Here is a 21,808-nt window from a genome sequence, read left to right as displayed (position 1 = left end):
AAGGTCTTGCATTATCAAAGGAAAATAAATCATTTTTGGTGGATGCTGCTAGCAGAGCCACTAGCCAGCTTCCATATCTGAGTGGAGAATGGTGTGTGCTTGGGCAGGGGGTACCAGAGGGACACGGGGAGTTCTGGCTGTTCCTGGACTGGAGCAGAAGTCAATGCCTCTGCATTCCTGGGCTCTGCAAAGGCAGGGGTCACAGCAAAGGTGGCTCTGTAAGTCCTTTCTGTCCTGTTCAAGTACAGATAGCCAAAGTATCATCATCTCCAGAAAAGATGCTTCTGTATTCACCCACTGCTGCAGGGCTGTGGTTAGAATGCAATTCCAGCTAAACAGGCAAGGCAAAAAAAACCCAAATAAAAAAATCCCAACCCCAAAACCGGTCATTATTGTGATAAATGGAAAAATACATCAATGCTTACTCCCAACTAAATGTAAAAATCTGCCATGCAAGAAGCCTGAGCCATGGGCTCCTGGCAAACTCAGAGGAATCCAGGTGTGCCTGTGTTCTGCAGCCACACTCACAGCTTTGTTACAGATCTGCCAAGTGAGCTGGGACACCCTGCCTTGAACCAGGGCTGCTCCACTCCTGTTTGGGGAGGCACATGTTATAATTGATTTAATTCTGTGGAGTGCTGAGCATCTGCTGCTCCCACTTTGAAGGCTGTGATTGCCTTCCCTGCACTGTGATTTTGTTTAATTCCCTTCCCTGCTGCTCTCTGGTATGTGCTGTATGACCCAACGCTTGTGTCCAGTTTTGGGATCAGGCCAACAGAAGAATTATCCAGTTCACTGGTTCATCTGTCCGAGTAGCCCAAAATGCCAGACAATTAGTCCACTAAGTGGAGGCAGCAGGAGTCTCAGACCATTCCTAGTGTATATTTATTAATTGATCCATTAATAACAACAACATACCACCCTTTTGGAGCACAGAGCTTGGCTTTTGCATCTGACGTGCTGTGGGATCAGCACTGCCAGGGGATGGACGGACTGGACCCTTCCCTGGGGATTTTAGCAGTTAATCATTACCATAAGAGAGCCCAGAAAGATTGCTGTTTTGCTGAGATAAAAGGAGAAAATGAGCACAGTGCATGTTGAGGAATAGCTGACAAGGCTGTGCAGTCCCTGTTTCAAAGAACTTTGTCAGCCCTTAAAGTCACTGAGGGCTCAGCAGGAGGAGCCCGTGCTTGTGCTGTGCCATACCTGCTCCTGAAGCAGGTAAATGGGGAATAACAGATGAACCTCACCCTGGTGGCTCTTCCTTGTGCATTGGTATCAGCTCTCTCCTGGGGAGCACTGAGCAGAGGCTGATGGATGTGTTACAGTGTTCTATGGGTGTGAAGCCCCATTTCTGTTTTCCTGAGGCAGCACAAACCTGGGAAGGGCAGCAAGCCTGAAACCTCTCGTGTGCCAAGGAAGAAGCTGCAGCTTGGACAGGCTGGGGAAGGGACAGGCTTGGACAGAAGGGAAGAGCAGGCTTTTGATTTTGGGTGGATGAAACAACTGTGTGTAGTCACAAGCTGAGCAGTAGAGCAGCCAAAGCAGATGTTCAGTGTTTTACACTGTCGCTGGATGATAGTCCAGGTTTTCCTAAAACTACGGACACAGAATTTCCTCCACTTGTAGCCAAAGCAGACAGCAGTGCACACGGTTGAACTGAATTCGTGTCTGTGGAAGAGGCAGTGTGATAGACTGGGACAAAAAACCTGGGCATGAAGAAGCCCCAGGGCAAGAAAAGGGACAGAAGAGTCCAACAGTGGAAGATGCACATGGAAAACTCACTGGAAATGTTCAATGCCAGGTTGAACAGGGCTTGGGAGCAACCTGGTCTAGTGAAAGGTGTCCTTGTCCATGGCAGGAGGGTTGATGGCAGATGATCATTAGGGTCCCTTTCAACCTAACCCATTCTTCGATGGCACCAGTGTTACTCTGACCTGGTAGAGAGCTGTGGAATTAGTGTGGAGGGTTGTTGGTCAGTGTATATGGTATGATGATAATGACAATGAGATTCTCTTGGGAATCCAGTCATTCTGATTTCATGGTAGAAGTGTAAAGGTTGGATTTTAAATATAAGTTTATATTGAACAAGAGGACAGAGAGATACAAGTTTTACTGAACTACTGCTTATTTCATGAGCACCATCAATCCTGAGGTTGATTCAGGGATTCTGTGGAAAGAATGATGTACAGTTGTGTATCTATAGATTTGTTATTACTTAGTGTAACATAATATACTGTACTGTGTGACGTAATATCTGCACTTACATAATCTAAGCACACACACAGAGGTTAAATTAAGGCTACATAGAGAATATATTTTTAAACTCTGCATAGCAGCCTTAGTGTTCTTGTAATGCAGCATTTGGGGTATGATGTGGCCCACTGACAAGCACTGGTCATTATTTTCACTGCTGTCAGTGGTGGTACAGATAAAAATTGGATCCATGGGGCTGCTCTTCCTTATGTCTCCCAGATGTAGGTGCAGAGCTCCTTCAGCTCCCTGGGATTGTTTTGTGATGTTTAATTTGCCTCGGTTTTCTCTACTCCTTCACTTAGCCAGTTTTTCATTTCAGCACTGAACTGCACCACTGTGGCTTAGGTTCACTGTTAAAGGATCTTTAGAAAAGTGTCAGGACAGTAAATGGGAGCAGAAGTTTTGCATTTTCAAAGGGAGGGAGGTCAGCAGGGATGGCCCTGAAGTCTTGCATTATGTTGAATTATTTCCTCTGTCCATTACAGAGGCACAAGTAACAGTTTGTGTGAGCCCAGCTCCATTCTCTCACTTGTTTTATGGCTTTTCAGTGTTCTCAGCCCTGTTCTCCCGTGCAGAAATCTGTTACTTGTGTAAAAGGGTCACATTTTTCCAAGATGCACATATCAGAACTGGGCAGGCTTAACCCTTGAAGCAACTCCGGTTCTTAAGAATCTCTGAAAAGACCAGATGGAGTTTATGCAAAAAAAAAAAAAAAAAAAGCAGTAACTGTGCTAAAAAGAAATGTTTTGCATTTGCAGCTTGTCCAGATGGATTCTTTGGGGTTGACTGCCACCAGGTGTGCAAGTGCAAGAATGCTGCTGGCTGTGACCACGTGCTGGGCTCGTGCCGCTGCCTGCCGGGCTGGCTGGGAGAGACCTGCGAGCAGCGTACGTACACCAAACCCCCAAACCTCCCCTGGCACTGCGGGCTGATGCCCTGCCAGGGTACACTTTTAGATAGGTCACGTTCCTTCCCAGTGATGCCAAAAAAGGGAACAATTTTTGGTGGCTCTGTAAAATTATCAGCTCTTTTTTTGTTGTTTGTTTTTTAACTCGTCAAACATGATGAGCATCAGGTTTTAAATAGCAGAGCTTCCTCCTGCCGTATGACAGCTCTCTGCTTTTCATTTTTGTGTGGCATTAAGAGATTAAATGTTGTGTATCTGTTTCTGGTGTATCTCCTCTAATTATCAATTACAAAGTGACAGATTACAAATGTGCAAAGTGGAAAAATCAGAGCTGGGACTATTTTGTTATTTGAGTGTGACAAAATAGTTTTTTAAATTATTATTAGAAAATTTATTTGTTTTAAAATAATTGTTAGCTTCCTAGATGTACACAAGTATGGATTATCCCACAATTTTTAAGCTAACAAATGCTTGTGTGTATACATATATAAAATTGGCTAGTCTGAGAAAATTTTCACTACATTTCATGGGAAATTAGGTTATTTTCTTTAGCTGCATGGCATTACATCTGGAGATCACTGAGCCTATTTGCAAAGTTTAGCAAATAAGTAGGGGTTTTTTCAAGGTTTTCAGGTTTTAGCTTCTCAACTTCCTTGTTTTCCTTTAGGATGATGTCATGGTCTAAGCTTCCTTTTGAAAATATGAGTGCTGTCTGCAGGGCTGAGGTGTAGAGCTGAGCTCCAGTGCTGCTTCACAATGAGCCAGCTCTGTTAGGGAACACTTCTTTAATCCATAGCTTGTGGCTTTCTGCAACAGAAAAGTGGTTTAATTTAGAAAATAGAGAGAAATCTGGCTTGTATTGAGACAATTCTGTCCTCTGGCCACACCCTATTTTAACATCAGCCCTGTTTGAGGGCAGTGCTTGTTCTTCATAATATTTTTCCCTCATTTGCCCCCACCACTCAACACAGCCCATCTTCTGAGAAGGCTTCTCCTGCAAAGTCCCCTGCTCTTTTGTTTACAGGTGGGTCAGTTCTGCTGAATCTTCCCAGTTTTAGACATTTTCCCTAACATCCCACCACTGCAGTCCTTTTTGCCTCCTCGTGCCCTCCCATAGGAACACTTGGCTCTCCATCTTCTACCATCTGAAGATGCTGGTGGTAATACACCCTTTTTCAGTGTAGATAAATGGAGTGACCAGAGAATAAAAGCAGACCAGAGCCACACAGCCATCCCACAGATCAGAAAAGATGCTTCTGAGCAGGGCAGGGTTTGCTTATTGGTCACAGCCCATTTTTCCTGTCGAGCCACAGCGTTGGCTGTCACCTTGCCCCTTCCCCAGTCCTTAGCATTAGGGATGGGAAGCTTTGTTACATATTTCATTAATTTCAATTAAGAAATGCAGCTCCTTGTCCATGGCCCCTGGTGCCCCCCTCTACTCACATTAGGAAAAAAAAAAACCTATTTATTATCTTGTGCCAGAGCCATTAGAGCTTTGTGCTGGGCTGATTTATTCCTCCTGCTGGTGAAGGTGCCAAAGCCTCCGAGGCCTCTGTGAGTGAGAGAGAGAGGTCAGTTAACAGTGCAGGGTGTCTCCTCCTTTTCTCTTGGCTAAGTGAGGGATCTTCATTATGATTTTACAACTCATCCACATTGCTCCAAAGCTGCTCAGAGTAAGGGTGGGAGCTCAGCACTCCCCATCCTCCCGGGGTGTTTAATATTCACCTTGCCTGTTCCTGGGACCCGCCAGCTCCAGCAGCTGGAAGGACAGCACTCGTGTGGAAGTAATCAGATTGCAGGCAATGTGCTGGAGGATATTGAGGAATAATTTTGGCATCATGGGATTTGAATTGATCCTAAGCCAGCCATGCAGTGTGTTTTATACTCTGCTATCTAATTACAGGCAATACGGACAGTGATGCCTTTTGTTGGAGCTGCCTAATGCTTTCCATTACCAGACCATGGGTTTCAGTTGTTTGAAAATGAATTATGTTAATCTGGGGTGAAATCTGCCAAGCAAGCTCTGCCTGAGCTTCAGTTTGTGCTCGGAGATTTTATTTGGGGATTTTTTTGAGTGTCCACCTGAGGTGTTTTAGGTTTCCAAGAAAGAGGCTTAGGAAAAGTATGCTGCCTATTCTTTTTTTTTCTTTTTTCTAAATAAACTCTTTCACTGAGTTCTGTGACACAGAAGTGAGGACCTGGCATTTGGCATTTCTTTGTGATAGAGATGTAATCTTCCTTTCTGGATACTCGCTCCCTGTAAGTGTTCAAGGCCAGGTTGGATGGGAGGAGCAACCTCATCTAGTAGTGGCATCCCTGTTCATGACAGGGGAGTTGGAACTTGATGATCTTTAGGATCCCTTCCAGCCCAAACCCTGCTAGGATTCACTGCAAATTCATCCAAAGTTTGCAAACTTAAAAAAACCCAACCAAACCCTCCAAAAATCTCATGTTGCATATGGTCTGTAGCAGATGTGCACAATTCAACATCTGAATTTTGCCATAATTCTGTCAGTACTAAACATGCCTCTTTCTGAAGCTGTTGGGGCTCAGCAGAATCTTCACTGAAGTGGTTCCTTGTGGTAAAAAAGAGACCATGCTAGTTTGAAAAATAAGTGACTACAGAAAGATTGGCTCTGCCAGAGGCACTGGTAACAGGGGTTTGACATTTCATGGTGTGTGAGCACTTGACTTTGCAAATTCCCTGTTCTTTAAAAGCTAAAGCTTCATTTTGTGGGGAATAATCCACAGAAGTTGCTTGAAAACAAAGCTACTGGACACCCTATAGAACATGAGAGCCCATCATTTGCCTGTGCTCCTGGGCACTGTTGATGGCTGTTGACTTCTAGTCTGGAAAAGAAGTCTCCAGTTTCATGTGTTCCTTACTCTGCATGCAAAAAGGGATTTTAAAGACTGCAAACAAATAAATCCTCATCTTGCAGAGGAAGGACACGAAGAGGAAAATTTTGAACCAGGAAAAAGTCTGCTAATTTAAACCTTTGGATTAAGTCTTTCCTGTTCTCTCATCATGAAGATAAAAGAAAAGGCCCACGGATATTTGTGCGTTCAGTTGTGGAACTTCATGAAGTAGCTTAAATATATCACTTTTTTTCTTAATCTTCAGAAAAGTACTTTAAAAAAACCCATTTGTATCTACCCAGTAGAATAGTCAAAATTTTCTTCTCCAGAAATTTCTGCTTTCTTACCAGAATTTTCACTGAAACACTATTGTCTTTTTGGTAAGTGTAACAAGAGCTTTGCACACATACTCCAAAAACCTCACACAAACCACTGGTAACAAGTTAGGGGATCTGGTGATGAGCTGGTTTTTCCTTTGGCTGGGTTGTGCTGTAGTTCTGGTCTGTATTGTGGAAATACTTAGTTCTGCTCCTAAAAACTGAGCCAGAGCTCTGTAAGATGTGCTGAACTTTTTACTTGGCATCCAAGCTTCATTTGCAGAACAAACTTTTAGCTGTGATGGGACTGAGCTCCTGCTCTTTCTTGTGGTTTCAATGTGGACAGTGTCCAAGCGATGACAAGAAAGAACACTGTGGAAAAGAGGTCCTGGGAGAAATGGTGTCTGAGAACCAGGCTGGGGAGCTGGAAGCCCTCAGATGGGGAGAAAAGGGCTGAGAATGGGTCAGAGACTGTCAGCCAAGTTCACCTCCAAGATCAAGGTGGTTTCACACCTCCCTTCTGTCCCCAGGGACTTGTTCTCCCAGAGTACTACATCATGTTCACTGACACCCTGAAAGGCAGAGAGGTTTGGGTGAAAATTCACTGTTTGGCTGTGAAACCTGGAAGATGTCACATTCAGTGAGTGCAGGACACTCTCCTGGATCAGGGATCCAGGCTTTTTTTGCGTCTCCAGTGCACGCCAGAAGTGCTACAGGGATGAGAGGCTCTGACAGGAGCCCCTGCAATGCAGAACAAAAACCGTGCAAGGAGGCGATCCAGCTCCATCAACCCTCTTTGTATTATTTTGGATGATAACTGAAGAAAACAGGGTAGCAGACCTGTCTGTTTTCCACCATTCAGAGCTATCCAAATCTCCAGTGCAAGGGAGACTGCAGGAATTTTATCACTGCCATTTTTCACGGGCAGCAGCGCTGAAAGAGGAGCGTTTGCTTGCAAGATGACTGCGTTAAGTTTTCACCTGGGAGCCAGCTGCTTAACCAAACTCATTGAAAATATCACCCCTCTCTGACCAAAGAATGAGAGTCTGGGTGAGCAGAGGCATCCAGCTGTGAAAAATGAACACTGAAAACAATGAAGTTGTCAGTTCTCTTACCAGGATGCAAATAAATACTGGGGTTGTCAGGCTGGTGGTTCTGCTGGACCATTAGTTTAGCACAAAGACATTCTGCAGAGCAGGGGCTGGCAGCTGATCCATCACCCCCTGTGATCCAGCCCCTCGATAGAAACCTCATCAGAAAGGGCTGTGATTCATATTTTTAAGCCACATTATTATGTTAAGCTTTCATAAGACACATTATCTCTAAACTGCGAGTGTTGCAGAGCAGTTCCAGTCTATGTGATCTTAATTGGCAGAATATTTTTTTTCAAAATACCTTCTGCAGTTCATGTATTGGCTGATATTGTGGTGGACTTGGCAGTGCTGAGTTAACAGTTGGACTTGATGATCTTAAAGGTCTTTTCAAACCTAATGATTCTATTACTCTATCTAGAGTCAGACGTGGTTAATATTTGGGGGTTTGTATATTTATGTGTGTGTGTGTATATATATATATATATATATATATATATATATATATATATATATATATATATTTTCCAGGAATGGTGAAGTCACCATTCCCTGAAGTGTTCAAAGAATGAGTAGACACAGCACTTTGTGATTTGGTTTAAGGATCAGGAAGGTATTAGGCCAAAGGTTGGACTGATGATCTTGGAGATCTTTTCCAGCCTTTATGATTTTATGTGGACTTAGGCACCCTTACGATGTGAAAAGTGTCATCAGAGCACAGCTCCAACCTGATTTCCCTGGCACTGGCTTGTGTCTCGGGTTTGCTCTGCGCAGTGCCTCCTTGGATGCTTCCTGATGGTTTTATGAAATTCTCTCACTGCAGCCTGCCAGGAGAACAGCTATGGGCCGGGCTGCAGGAGCACTTGTCACTGTCACAACGGAGCTCTCTGTCACCACGTAACCGGGACGTGCCTTTGTAGCCCAGGCTGGAAAGGAGCCACCTGCCAAGAAGGTACAGTCAGAAATTCAAACCCCTGCCTATGGATTATAGGAGGGAAAAGTAAAACCTGTGTTTGGGGAAAGCTCAGTGGTGTTTTAACTCTCAGCTCATTGCCCTGTGTTGTCATTGGGTTTGTATCCACAGTGACGTGAGCTGGTCCATTAAATTAATCCGTGACATCGTGATGTAGGATCCCGGTGTGCACAGGGCAGGAGGGTGAAACAGCCATAAACTGGAAAGAGAGCTGATTTTGAGGGCTGGTGAAGGGAAAAAAGGTCCATAAAACTCCCAATTATGATGCTGAAATGCAGCTCTGTTTCTTTTCTCTGGGCTGCTTTACTGTCCCATGCACCAGACTGATCCTTGGCATTACCTTGCGCTGTTCCAGACAGAGCCTAAATCCAGAACATGTGAAAGGCATCGAGCCTTGCAGCCTTGGCTATCAGAGCCAGACATGTGGCTCAAACAGAGAGCCTTGAGAAGAGGCTGGCAAAGAAAGGCTGCACTGTGGCTTGCACTGCACATCCTAATCGGTGCATCCTAGGCACTAGGAAAAGTCTGTCCATCCCTGTTGCAGAAGGCTCCTTGTTCTGTGCCTTCCCCACGAGGTCCCTGGGGTGTCAGGAGTACCGTGGAGCTGGGAATGCTGCTGTGGGTGCTCCTGGGTGAGCTGGGATTTGGAGTCAGCACCTGCACTTAGAGGCTGCTCTTCAGCATCCCAAGAGGATTGTTAGGGAAAGGGGATGGAAGCTGGCACAGGTAGAGTAATATATAAATTTAGTGCATTCCCCTTTTAAAACTTGATATGAAGAGGTCTTTCCATGAAGGATTTAAAAATTGGGAAGGCACCAAACTGTTCTTGATGACATGTTAGGCATGACCTAAATTTTTCTGTTTTGTCCACAGGCCACAAATACAAAACCAAAGCAAAAGTTACAAAATCTGTTTCAAACACACCTTTTCAAATTTATGTTTGGGGGTTTCTTTTCTCTTTGAAGTGAGGAGGTAGAATAATTGTGTGAGGCTGGGGGAATCATCCTCTGGTGCCTATGCTTTTCCAAAGTGAGAGCTTGCTCCTGTTACTGTCTTCAAGAGGTTTCACTCTGGCACATGGCAGAGGTGTGTAGTTTTTTGCCAAAAAATTGGGTTCTATCCATAGGAACTGGTTGTGATGGGAATTAATAAACTTGCTTAATTAAAATTAGGTAAATGGTGAAATGTCAGGCAGCTGTGGGCAGCAGGATCAGTTAGAGAAGGAGCTGTGATTTTAAAAGGACTGTAAAAAGAAATTCTGGGAACAGGGAAATCAAGAACTGCGCTCCCCGGTGTTGAGAAAGCTGGAAGGAACCAAAAAAATGGATTTTGTAGGTACAAACAGAAAGTCTCAAGGTTGTCTGGTGGGTCACTAGTTCACTTCATCACCTATTTTGTTCCCCCACCAGTTGTACATTGGTTGGAGTAATTCCTTATCAGTCATGTCCCCATTTCTGCTGGTTGTACCTCCCACAGCATCCTCCAGGGCGAGAAGGGCTGTGAGATGGGAGAGGTGGTGTTGAGCCTGTGTCCTTCTCCTGCACTTCCTCACGGAAGGTTTTCCCTGCCTCCCTTCGCAGCCTGTCCTCCGGGGTGGCACGGAGCCGGCTGCCTGCAGCGCTGCCTGTGCCACGGCCAGGCCACCTGTGACCCTGTGAGCGGCGAGTGCCAGTGTCCCCAGGGCTGGACGGGGACAGCCTGTGAGCTGGGTGAGTCTCCCCACCTCCTCCACCTCTCCAGCGCCTCGGTTCAGTCACTCTGCAAGGAAATCCCCAGTTATGGTGGGGTCTGGTTTGAGACAGCCCAGAGGAAAAAGGAGGCAGAACAATGGAAAACACCAGGTGGGGAGAGGTTGAAAAAGCTGGGGTTGTTTAGTCAGAAGTGAGAAGACTGAGGGGAGACATGAGGCTTGAACATATCCGTCGTGGTGGAAACTTGCTGGGCAGGGGAGAGGAATAAGCCATTCTCTGCCCCTTGGGAACAGGGAAGATAGGTAATGGTCTCCATTTAAAGAGAAAAAAAGAAATACTTAAAAGAGGAAAATGATGTGTTTCTAGAGAATTTTGCCAAGGGAGGCTTCAAAATTTCCTTCACTGAAGGTTTTTAGGCCCAGTTTAGGTGGCTCATCATATTGCAGAGACATGAGGGAGTTCCTGCTGGGGTTGCTCCAGCCTGGTTCCCCATCAGTCTCCCCCATCCCGTTTCAGAGTGTGGGGACGGGCAGTTCGGAGAGGGCTGTGAGCAGAACTGCAGCTGCCACCACGGGGTGTGTGATGTGCCCTCAGGGAAGTGCCTGTGCCGCGCTGGCTGGACTGGGGACCGCTGCGATGTTGGTAAGGGCAGCTCCTTCTGCAAATCCTTCATTTTAACCACCAGCCAGTTCTGCCTGTTTTCTGGTTTGTATCTTAATTTTCCAGTGTTCTGCAGGCCAATTATGATTTATGCCCTCTCACCCCAGCTCAGACCCACAGGCAGGTCTCTGCCCAACCGTGCCCTTGTCCAAATCATTTTATCTCCTCCTACCTCTGTTCCCTGCCTGCTAAGAAAATGAAGGTGTTTCTCTACCTTATGCACACAAGGAAGAACACATGGAAGTGAGGGAGTTTTAAGGAGAATTTGCCAGATCAGCCACCTGCTGCTGAGTGTCTGTGGGTCACTGAGGGCAGCTCAGCAAACTGGACTGTGATAGTTCAGATGTACAGATCTTGCACATGACCCAGGTTTGACACAGCTGTTTGGCATGCTTAGAGCCCTCTGAATCCCTGAAATGGGGACTAGTTCTCACACACAGGTGACTAAAAACACGCTTTCAGCTCAACCACTGAGGTGCTGTGCTTTTACCCAGCCACAAGCAGCTTTCTGAGGTCTCCTGAGGCACTGAGGACTCTCAAAGCCTCAGCCACCACTGCGACCTGTAAAGCCTTCTCAGTGCCCACCTCCCTTTCTCTTTGGTCACTTTGCAGGGACTCGGGAGGTGGAAGCAGTTTGTGGGCATAGTTCCCACTGTTCAAACAGCTGTCCCTGGGTGCGTAGTTGTGTCAAAGCAAACAGCATCACCCTCTCTGTGGACCCCATCTGGATTTGTACTCCAGCTGTGGCTACATCATTGCAAACTTTCCTGTGCAGGCTCATTAGCAGTCAGCCTTAAATGCTTTTAATACTTTTAATATCTTCTCCTTCACTGATATTTTCTGGCCACGTAGTCTGCTAAGTGTACTCCTGAGCAGGAGCTCAGGCAAGAAGGATCCTTGGATTGCCAGTGGAGCTGCTCCCCCCGCAGCAGGTAGAATGTGTCTCTCTCTGCTTGCCCCCAGCCTGCCCGCCGGGATTTTTCGGCCAGCGCTGCGAGGAGCGATGTGACTGCGCCCACGGCCGGTCCTGCCACCCCCAGACCGGAGCGTGTCACTGCCAGAGGGGGTGGCGAGGGAGGCACTGTGACAAACGTGAGTGAGGGGAGGCTGCTCAGGTCGGTGCGCGCGTTCCCCCCAAATCCAGAGCTCTCGGTCACGGCCGGGTGCTTTCACATACCTGGCGGGGATGGGTGCAGCGGGTCCGTGGAGGGGGTGGCTTTGTCCTGTCCTGCTGGCCCTGACAGGGTTGGTGTCCCCCCAGCCTGCCTGCCGGGCCGCTACGGAGCGGGATGTGCCCAGCGGTGCCGCTGTCCCCCGGGAAGGCCCTGCCACCACCTGACGGGCGCCTGCGGATGTCCCCCGGGGTTCGCCGGCCACGGCTGCGAGAAGAGTAAGTTTGTTACCGCAACACAAATACTTCCCTTGTCAATTAGTTAGTAAATTGATGTCTTGAATAAAAACATGATGGTGTGATGCCCGAAGAGGGAGGAGATGACAATCTGACAGGAGGGAGGATGGCTGAGGGCTGCTTGTCCCTCACCCAAGTGGTTTGGCCAGCTCTGAGCTCCGTGCCAGGCACAGTTTCAGCTCCTGGGGTTTGCAAGGAGCAGCCAGGGCCTGAACTGGACCCAGATAGGTTGAGGATGTGCCACTGGTGCCCGGCCCCTGCCCACAGCCAGCACTGTGCTGTCAGTAAACCAGCAGCTCAGCTTTTGTTGGCCTTGCCCCTGTGAGAGGCCGTCTATTCCTGCTCTCAGAAGGGAAAGAACATTATTTGGCTTTGCTTAGCATGGAGTTTGGTCCCCCAGAGATGTCTTTGGAAGCAGGCTCCTTCTCTGACCCCAGCTGCAGCACCCTGACTTCGTTCCTCCCTACAAAACTTTGCCTGAGCCCTGCTTTAGCAAAAAGAGAACCAGCAATAAATAAGAATTGAAAGGATTGACATCGATGTCCCACACTCTCCACCAAAGGACTCTGAATGCTGACCCACAACCAGGGCAGCTGAATGGAAATGAGATGTAGGAATTAAATGTGGAAGGTCCAAAACCTGTAGGCAATGTAGCTGTCAGCAGGCAGAGTGAAACCTGTGGAGATGTTGATGTCGCAGCAGCTTTGCAAGTTCAAACTCTCTGCAAAAGGCAGAATGTCTTTATCCTGGTCCCCTGGGAATTACACTGTTATTTTAGTCAATTTTACCTGACATTTCCCTATGATTTTTTTTCTAGTGACAAGAAAATTGTATCTGGCCCTTGACAGTTGGGCACAAATTGACTGAACAAAACAAAATCAAGCAGTCAAGTAACCCCCAAGTAAATGTAATAAATCCAAAGTCCCGGAGGAGAGCGTCATTTCATAGGCAGGGATTTTATTTAATAGATTTCAGCCCGCTCTTTGTTTGAGTGCTATATTTACCAAGACAAATTTAATTTATTGGTTTGCATTTCTTCCTCCCAAAGCTTGTCCACCGGGCACGTATGGGCAGGACTGTCACGGGGTGTGCCAGTGCTCAGCTGAGAATCAGAAATGTCACCCTGTCACCGGCCACTGCTCCTGCAGCCCGGGCTACCACGGGCCCCTCTGCCACCTCCGTGAGTATTTTTGGGGGTTGCTGCTATTCTGACAGAGGGCTGAGTCCTGCAGGAGCATCTGCTGGTGCTTTGGGTTCATCTGTGTCAGTACAGCGGTGACTGAGAGAAGTAGAGGTTAATTGTAGTATAAAAGTCATAGTGTTACAAGTAAGTGATGGTATAAGAAGTAAGCACAGGGTGGGTAAATTTACACTAAAAGTAGTAGTTGTATTATTGCAAGGAATTAAATTTTTAAAACATTTTCTAAAAAAGTTCATTAATAGTGTTAATTCAAAAATGTAATGAATCCAATTGTTCAAATTAATTTTTAAAACCCCCAAATTGTCACCCCAGGACAACCAGCTAAATTCTTTCCAATTTCATGCCACGCTAAAGAATTTCAAGATCATTCTTTGCATTTGCATCTCCCAGCTACACCTGGATATTGCGCAGCTCTCTCATTTCCAAATACCAAGTCCAAAATACTTCCCGAAATCTCTGCGTGCTCAAGTAAGGACAAATGGTTATGAGAAAACAACAAGCTGAAATTGGCAATAAATCCAAGTGATTCATAAAGTCCTTTCAGTTGCAGAGCCTTCTGAGGAACAATCAAATTAAACCAACTGTTACTCTGGATTGAAAAATGGTGACTAGTGTAGAGGACAAAATGCCAACTGGCCCAATGCTCCATCATAAAAAATATTCCCAGATCCACATGGCTCATGCCGGTATTTTAGGACATCTGTAAAGTTGTTTCTGTTGGAATGTGGCAACTGATAAGAAACACACACCAAAGCAGCCAATAAAGGAGACAGTTAATTACCTTTTTATTTACAACTTTAATTTTGGTTTTACTCCCTGGCTTGTAATAGTCTCATTTTGAGGAGAAAGAAAATGGGGGGGAAAAAAAAAAAAAAAAAAAAAAAAAGCTGTTGTCTTTCTTGCTCAGGTTTTCTCTTTTTGGCAAGTGCTGATTTCCCTTTTTTGGAAATCCAGCACAGCTCTGTTTGGCTGAATTGCTTTTTGGGGTGACAGTTTGGATACAAAAGCCAGCTGTAACATGTGCAGCCCTAGTAAGAGTTAAACCAGTGTTTTATTTCTTGAGCAGAAATAGAAGAAAGACTCGCTTTAGAGATGGGCCTTTGTATTGCCATCACGTCATCACAAGTTATTCTTTAAAATATAAATTATAAATAAAATACAAAGGATTGATTCTGTCCTCCTTTGTGCATCAGTTTTTGCTGTGAGTGAGATCGAAATCTTGCCTTCAACATCAGGGCTGGAGCCATCTGGATCCATTATGCATTAGATTATAATAAATGTTATAGTAGAGCAGTAGTGGAGATCAGCTATTTAACAGGATCATTTAAAAAGACTTAATCATGGTCAGCCTATTACTTTTATGTAGCAATTTCTCAGTAGTCATTACCTGTGTGTGTAGCACTAAATCTCTGTAGTTACAGTAAATGTCCTCGAACTTACTTAGATACTTCAGGTTTTATTTCAGAATTTTAAAGTTTAAAGCATTAACAATTACACTGAAGCTCTGATAGAAGAGATACAAAAAGATTGATTGCGAAATAAAATCTGTGTTTTGCTGCATTCAGGGGGGATTTTTGCCATGGATTTCTGTGTAGCTGGCATTAAACCTATAGAGTATGAGATTTGAGATTTCATGGTGTTTTGTACTCTTGAGATTCCAAAAATATACCGCAAATTCTTAAACACAGGTTTGTTAGATATTTATTGGAGGAATAATGGAATGGTGGAAGTTCACAGAAAGAGAAAAATACTCATCTGTGTTGGTGTTTTTCCTGTTGTCCCCTGTGCCACTCTGAGCATTGCATTGACAAACACAAAAATAGAAGGAAAACAGTTAAAAGTGAGTTATTTTTAGGTTTAGATCGGTGGAGGGAGAGATTGTGGGCCTGATTCTGAAGTGGCTGACTGAAAACCAAGGATAGCTCACGTGACTTCGGTGGGGATACTCCAAGTTCCTGCTGTCCTCACTGCAGGGAAAGCTGGGGCTGCTCCAGGGTGAAGAAGCTCTTGATAGAATATTAAAACCAGCACAGGGAGCCGCTCCCAAACGGGCTCTGGTCCAGTCAACATGTGGTTGGATGCTGCTGGAAACAGTTTCTGGCAACTGATGCTATATTTATAGTACAGTGAAAAAAGGTTCAAGAAAGTATCTATAAAAGGTGTAGTTGGCTGGGAAGTCAAATTTCCAGGAGCCAAGAGCAACGGGGCTTTCATGTTCTCAAATTTTGGAGTGAGGAGCTGAAACAGTCTCTTGGCAGGGTCCAGAGGAAGCAGACAAACTAGCAATAATGTTCCCATCACTTGTCCATAACTTGGTGGATGGGCAGATCGACTTGTTAAAATGAATAAAAAGCAATAAGTGGTGGTGAAATGATTTAAAAAAAAATCATGTTATGTTTCTGTGACATTGACTGGTCTGGGGGCACCCAGAAGCCAGAAAGATCTCACCAGCTTCACCTCAAGCTTAGGTGACAGGATGTGTCAGAAGGGATTATTTGACAGTGCAATGAAGAGCATTGGTCAGAAAAGCCTCCGTGTGTGCAATTGCTATGAAAAGATTTAGGAGCTCTTGGTCATGACAAACCCACTCAAAGCAGAAGTAAAATCAGGAAATGAGGTGGAAATCTGGCTGCCACTCTTTTGTTCGCAGAAAAAACTTAAGTCAGAAGCACAGGAAACTGTTAAATTAGAAAATGTCTTTATGAGATAACTGGTGGTGCAAGAATAGCCCTCTTTACAAAGGCAGAGCCTACTGAACTGGTGAGACATGGTGCAAATTGCCCTTGTTATCTGCATCAAAATTCTTCTGCAAAGTACTAACAGATGAGGTGGCCCTGTTACTGATCCTGTGCACGTTGCAGCAGCTGAACTTGCCCTGCCTGTGCTGCTCTTTCTCGAACCAAAATACAGGGAATACTGCAAGGGCAAATAATTTGGTAAGGAGGGAAATACTGCATCCCTTTCAGTAATGGAGCAGCTACTGCTAGCCTTGAGCTAAGGAATAACTCTGATAGCTTTTCCAGGGAGAAGCAGCATCTTTGGGAGTCTGGGAGACAGAATTTAAAAAAAGGGAAAAATCCGAATGATAACCAAAAGGAAAAGGAGGAGGAAAAGAGAAGCTCACATAGAGAAATTAAATCATTGACTTTGGACGAGTCCTTAACTTCAAGTCTTGGTGGGAATGAAGCAGGGGTCCTCCTTGATGCCAGGGCTTGCACGTGAAAGAGATTTTGCGTCCTGGCAGATGGAAGCACGGATGACAGAGCATTCATTGAGGAAAATCTGTGGTTGAGGAGGGCTGGGGGAGAGTATTTGCATGTTATAAAAGTGTGTATCTGTTTAGTCCTGATGATCTGCTATCCTGGTTTGAGCAGAAGCCAGCATTCAGTTTTATTTTAAAAGGCACCCCTTCAAAGCTTCCCCATAAGCTCTCCCTTGCTATTGAATAGTTCAGAAAAGCCAGAGATTTCTCCAGCCACTCAGGCCATGCTTTCATGCCTTTAGGAAAGAGAAAATACGTGAAGTTATTTATGCACAGATTGCAGGGGATCTGTTGCTTGGAGACATGAGCAAATATATTTTCAACCAGTTTCCAAAGTAGCCATAGACTTTCCTTCTGCCAGGGAAGAGAAGGAAGGGACGAGCAAAGAAATGGCATCTAGAGGTAGTAGCACAAGTGGAACTGTTGGATGATGATCATGCTGCTCAAGCACCAGCTACTCCTTCTTCCAGTACACTGGAAAATTAGGAGAATAACCTGCATCTCCAGAGTTCAGTGGTGGCACACTGGAGGTTCAGTGGTGCATATGCCCAGCAGCTCTGCCCAGCTCTTTCCCTCAGTTCCAAGCTCCATCGCTCTAAAGATCATCCTGAAGACGTAAGCCAAACGTGGCAAATGCATTTACATATTCCTGATCTCTTGTTCAATTCTCCTTGAACTTTAGCTGTCCAGCAAAAAACCAGAAATCCTCACTACCACCTGGAAAACCTCTCCATGGACAGTTTGTTGCCACATAACACTGGCCCAGCAATTCATCCGGGCGTAATGATTCTTCTGGTTCTTAGAAAATACAGCTGCTTTTTTTCCCTGAGAGAATTTTCTGGCTTTGCATTTCAATAATGTTCCTCCTGTATCTATCTTCTGAGAAGGTGTCTTCTGAAATTCTGTGTTGCTGTCCTGTGCACATTTTCCTGGTCTTCCATCCGCAGGGCTGGAAGGGAACTTAAAGTTCATCCACCTCTAGCCCCTGCCACGGGCAGGGACACCTTCCACTATCCCAGGTTGCTCCACGCCCTTCCAGTCTGGCCTTGGACACTTCCAGGGATGGGGAATCCACGACCTCTCAGGGCAACCACTAACAATGCCAGCTCCAATTTGGGAAGGAGTAGATTATAGAGGAAGCAAACTTTCTCCAACTTACACATTTTTAGGAGACATGACCTGCCCCATATCCATAAAACAGCTGCTAAAAGAGGCAGAGGTGGCTCACAGCTTCTCACTGTCTTGGGCAAACTAGATGGCTGCTGCCCAAAGGAAGAGGGAGAATGATCCAATCTCTCCTTCTGTCTAAGAGGGAAAGAGGAAATAGGTTCATTTAGAACAGAAATCCCAAGAGGAAAATCTCTGTAGAACAGGGCTTGCTTTTCTTGCTTCTGTCATATGTGGGGAAGGGGGGAGCACAGAGCCAGGAGCAGCAGCACTCAGTCCAGCTCTCCAGGGGTTTGACATTACAACTAGTGCTGTCCCAAGGGCCACATTGTCCAAAGCAGCCATCTGCTCCTCAATGCCTACTCCTGACCCTCTGGAAGTGAATAATACTAGAAAATGAAAACCAAACTTCGACTGAAAGCAACAAAGTGTTTATGACATGAAATACAATGGGCCCAGTAGCAACCTAACCTAATTGCTGGGTGTTTTTCTTTTAAAACAGGGTGTCCAAAAGGCACTTACGGTTCAAACTGCCAAAATGCCTGTAAATGCATGAACGGAGGCCACTGTGACCCTGTGTCGGGAACGTGTGATTGCGCTCCCGGTTTCATCGGAGCCAACTGCAGCAAAAGTAAGCCAACATTCATGTTCTGCTTCTGTCAAAACACAGCAAGGAGAGTCATTTGCATAAGAGCTTGTCAGTAGAAAAACAGACAGATCCCAGCTACCTCTTCCTTGAATTGTAAATCAGGATTCCAGCTATGTAAAAAATCTCTTGCAAAATATTTTCCCTCTCTTCTGCATGCATAGAAGCAAGGACACTCATCCCAGGATTACAACCTGCTTGCCCAAATTTATTTCTAGAGCCAGCTCAGCATGAATTGCTCAAGTTCCTTCTTCCTGTCCAAAATTTCGAGGTTGAGAAATTATCTCAATATTTTGCTTCACACTATGGTGCCATTAGTTTCAATAAATGGGAAAAAGATCAAGTTTTGTCATGGCAAAACTGGTAAAGACTCCATGGCAACCCTGCTGTTACTTCTCTGCTTCAGAGCTAAATGGTGTGGCTGAATTTCTGTGCTGCTTCCAAAACTCTGGTCTCTGTGAAGTTCTCTTCACCTTATTCACAGAAAGGCAATGTTTGAGTGTTCAGTTGCCCATGGCTTTACTCTTTGGTGTTGGGCAGCATCGATATTAAGGAAGGAAAGATGTTTTAAGCTGGAAGGGTGAGCAGCTGATATTTCAGTTATATATTCATTTCTCTGATAGGAAAGACAGTAAATAGTCCATGTGAAATCATGGACTGTATTTATAACCTCAAGTAGTCTCAGAAGGTAAAGCAGTAGTGTCTTTGGGTGGGTTTTAGCTTCGTAGTTGTTGCTTTGAAGCGCATTGGGTGGAATATAAACAAAGCCAGCTCTATCCCTAAGATTGTGGCTAAGTTAAAAATGAAAACTGGCATTGGATACGCCAGGCGTTTAACAGATCCTGTGTTCCCTTCAGCTTGCCCTGAGAGCCGATATGGGAAGGACTGTGCGCAGTTCTGTGCCTGTGGCAAAGGTCAGTGTGACCCCCGGACTGGCAAGTGCACCTGTGCCCCCGGCCACACGGGACCTGCCTGTCAGCAAGGTAACAGAGCGGGACCCAGGTCACCTCACCAGTGGGTGACACGCTTCAAACACCCAGCGGATAACACTCGGTGCCAAACATTGTTCACAGCCACATTCCCCAGGGCCTTTTGTTGAGAACGCTGCAGTTTGGGGTGCTCTGTCCCTCCCCGCTCCATCACCCAGCCTAATCCTGCCCACACCTCCCTGCCACCCTCAGTGCCAGGGCACTGCGTTCTCCAGGAAGCTGAGGAGACACGTCAGGACAGAGTCTTTGGGTGAAACTGATAATAATCATGGAATAGTGTCCCACTACCCTAGGGAGACACCAGTCACTTGGGATACATGTGGGGTGCATGTGTTTGTATTTATTCCCTGTCACCTTCATCCTTTTCTTGGGGTGCTGATTTTTGGGTTTTTTCAAACTTTGTTAATTCTCTGTAGTGTGTCCCCAGGGACAATATGGCCCCAACTGCCACCTGACATGCACGTGTCAGAACGGTGGCATCTGTGACCACGTGGATGGCAACTGCACCTGCGGGCTCGGCTGGATGGGAAGATCCTGTGAGAAAGGTGATTTCCTGCTTCGATGGCAGTGGATCTGTACACTCAAGCTGGGGTTTGCAGTGTCCCCACCATCCACAGACAAGGACAGACAGTTTCAGAACTGCTCCTAGTTAGAGCTTCAGGTCTTTTTTCAAAGACAGTTTCCTCACAAGTCCTGCTCATGAATTCCCTTGCACACTCCTTATTTCTTCTTCACTCTGTTATTTCTTCTCCTGTCCAACTTCTGTGTTCTTTTGTTCATAGGAATGTTGGGTTTTGTCTTCTTCCTTGTGATCCTCAGAGGAGCAGAAACCTATGTCTTCCTTATCACTGGTTGTGTTCTTCTCTTCCATTTGACTCAGGACTGGAGTTGAACTTGCCATGTTTTGACTTCCAGATGTTCTGACATCTGTCTGAAACAGTTGAGATTGTCCTGCTGTCTTACCCTTACTTCTGCATGACAGCTGTCCTTTACACAAGGCAAAGCACACTAACAGAATAAGCTCATATGTTCCTCCAGAATCCCTCCTGACAGCCCAGAGTAGTCTCTTCTAACAGCTGTCCTGTCCATCTCCAAAAACCATTCTGCATTTCTGTGTTCCCTTTTCTCTCTGTAGATAAGAGATATCTGTATAGTTATGGACTTAAATGTTCAGGAAACCACAAGTTCATTGGTATGAAATATAAGTAGTTAGTTCTGAGTTCACATTCAAGACAAAAATCATCATTCAATCATAGCTGCCGTGGTTCAAGCTCCCCAACACCCTCCCAGGCCCTCATTTACAGCACTTCTGTCCCTGACACCTGTAGAATATTCACCTCAAATTCCATATGTATCTTTACCAAGAACTGGTTGTTACAGGAGAGTGTCCCTATGTAAAAGTGTCCTCTAGAAATGACACTTCTAGCAGCATTCTGAGACTCAGTTTTTTCACTCTGCACCTGAGGAGACTCAGAGCCCCACCGTGCATCTGTGTGCAGAGGAGGAGCAGGGAGGAAGGGAAAGATGCAGCTACTGACAGTGTGAATCCTGTGAGGATTCAGTGGACAGTGAATGTTCTCTGTGGACAGGCTCTAAAACACTTGCAGTTTACCAGTATCTGGCTGACCTGGTGTTGCAAAGGCCACCTGTGTTCATCTCCATTTGTCTGTTCCTGAAAATCTCTGTAGTCACCCACAGTCTGTGTTGGGGCTGCTGAGCCTCAGCAGGATGGTGCAGGTGTCCCCACACCACATGGAGTAGTGGATTGTGGGTGTATCTCGTAGATAAAACGTCTCTGGAGTGGAGCATGGGGGCAGACATGCACACATCACATAAGGGACTGTGTGTTGTGTTACTAGAAAGAGCTTCACTATTTATTTTTTGACAGAGGGAGTGAAATTACTGGAAAATGGAGTCTTGATCTCAACAGCAGTGTGGGCTTGAGTGTGTTGTGACTGGAAATCAAAGACAGCTAATCAGGCATCCTTTTAATAGAGATTAGATATGATGTCCCTGGAAGATCCTGTCTGGCATTTGCAGAGTTCTCAATCTGATTATTTGGACGGCCACGCTCGTTTAAGTTTGTCTGCCCAGATTCAAATTATCCCAGTAGTGGGAAGTTAACTTATTCAGAGATGATGCTGAGGTTAATTATATTGGCACAGTCCCTTCTGCATGAGTTGGCTTTCAGTAATTTGAGACGTGTTTAGTTCTGTAAAAGCAGATAGCTCATTATACATGGAAAGACTGTTGCTATGTGTGAAAAAGATCCTCCTGGTTTTATTGGGAATTCAAATAGTGTGAACTCCAATGATAACACAGAGGAGGAAAAGCTTCATGTTTTCTTTCACGCTTTTTAAGTGCCTAAAAGAAAATATTGC

General features: G+C 45.5%; 1 protein-coding gene across 8 annotated transcripts in view; it reads left to right on the top strand.

The window, feature by feature from the left end:
• The window catches only part of LOC125330790 (multiple epidermal growth factor-like domains protein 6), a 190,882-nt gene that overhangs the window by 159,576 nt on the left and 9,498 nt on the right, over nt 1-21,808 (top strand). For 5 of the 8 annotated variants that reach the window (XM_048314411.1, XM_048314410.1, XM_048314409.1 and 2 more), the window contains 10 exons: nt 3,015-3,143; nt 8,254-8,382; nt 9,984-10,112; nt 10,611-10,736; nt 11,718-11,846; nt 12,016-12,144; nt 13,211-13,342; nt 18,295-18,423; nt 19,296-19,421; nt 19,844-19,972. In XM_048314411.1, coding sequence (XP_048170368.1) covers nt 3,015-3,143; nt 8,254-8,382; nt 9,984-10,112; nt 10,611-10,736; nt 11,718-11,846; nt 12,016-12,144; nt 13,211-13,342; nt 18,295-18,423; nt 19,296-19,421; nt 19,844-19,972 — 1,287 coding nt within the window. Of the gene's footprint in view, nt 1-3,014; nt 3,144-8,253; nt 8,383-9,983; nt 10,113-10,610; nt 10,737-11,717; nt 11,847-12,015; nt 12,145-13,210; nt 13,343-18,294; nt 18,424-19,295; nt 19,422-19,843; nt 20,005-21,808 lie in introns of those variants that run through there. The other 3 variants (XR_007205705.1, XR_007205704.1, XM_048314413.1) reach the window with 2 other exon arrangements.

This window comes from Corvus hawaiiensis, chromosome 10, assembly GCF_020740725.1.
Source record: "Corvus hawaiiensis isolate bCorHaw1 chromosome 10, bCorHaw1.pri.cur, whole genome shotgun sequence".
In the NCBI taxonomy this organism is placed as follows: domain Eukaryota; kingdom Metazoa; phylum Chordata; class Aves; order Passeriformes; family Corvidae; genus Corvus; species Corvus hawaiiensis.
The sequence above is the reverse complement of the archived record's forward strand: the minus strand, read 5'-3'. Positions and strand labels throughout refer to the sequence as shown.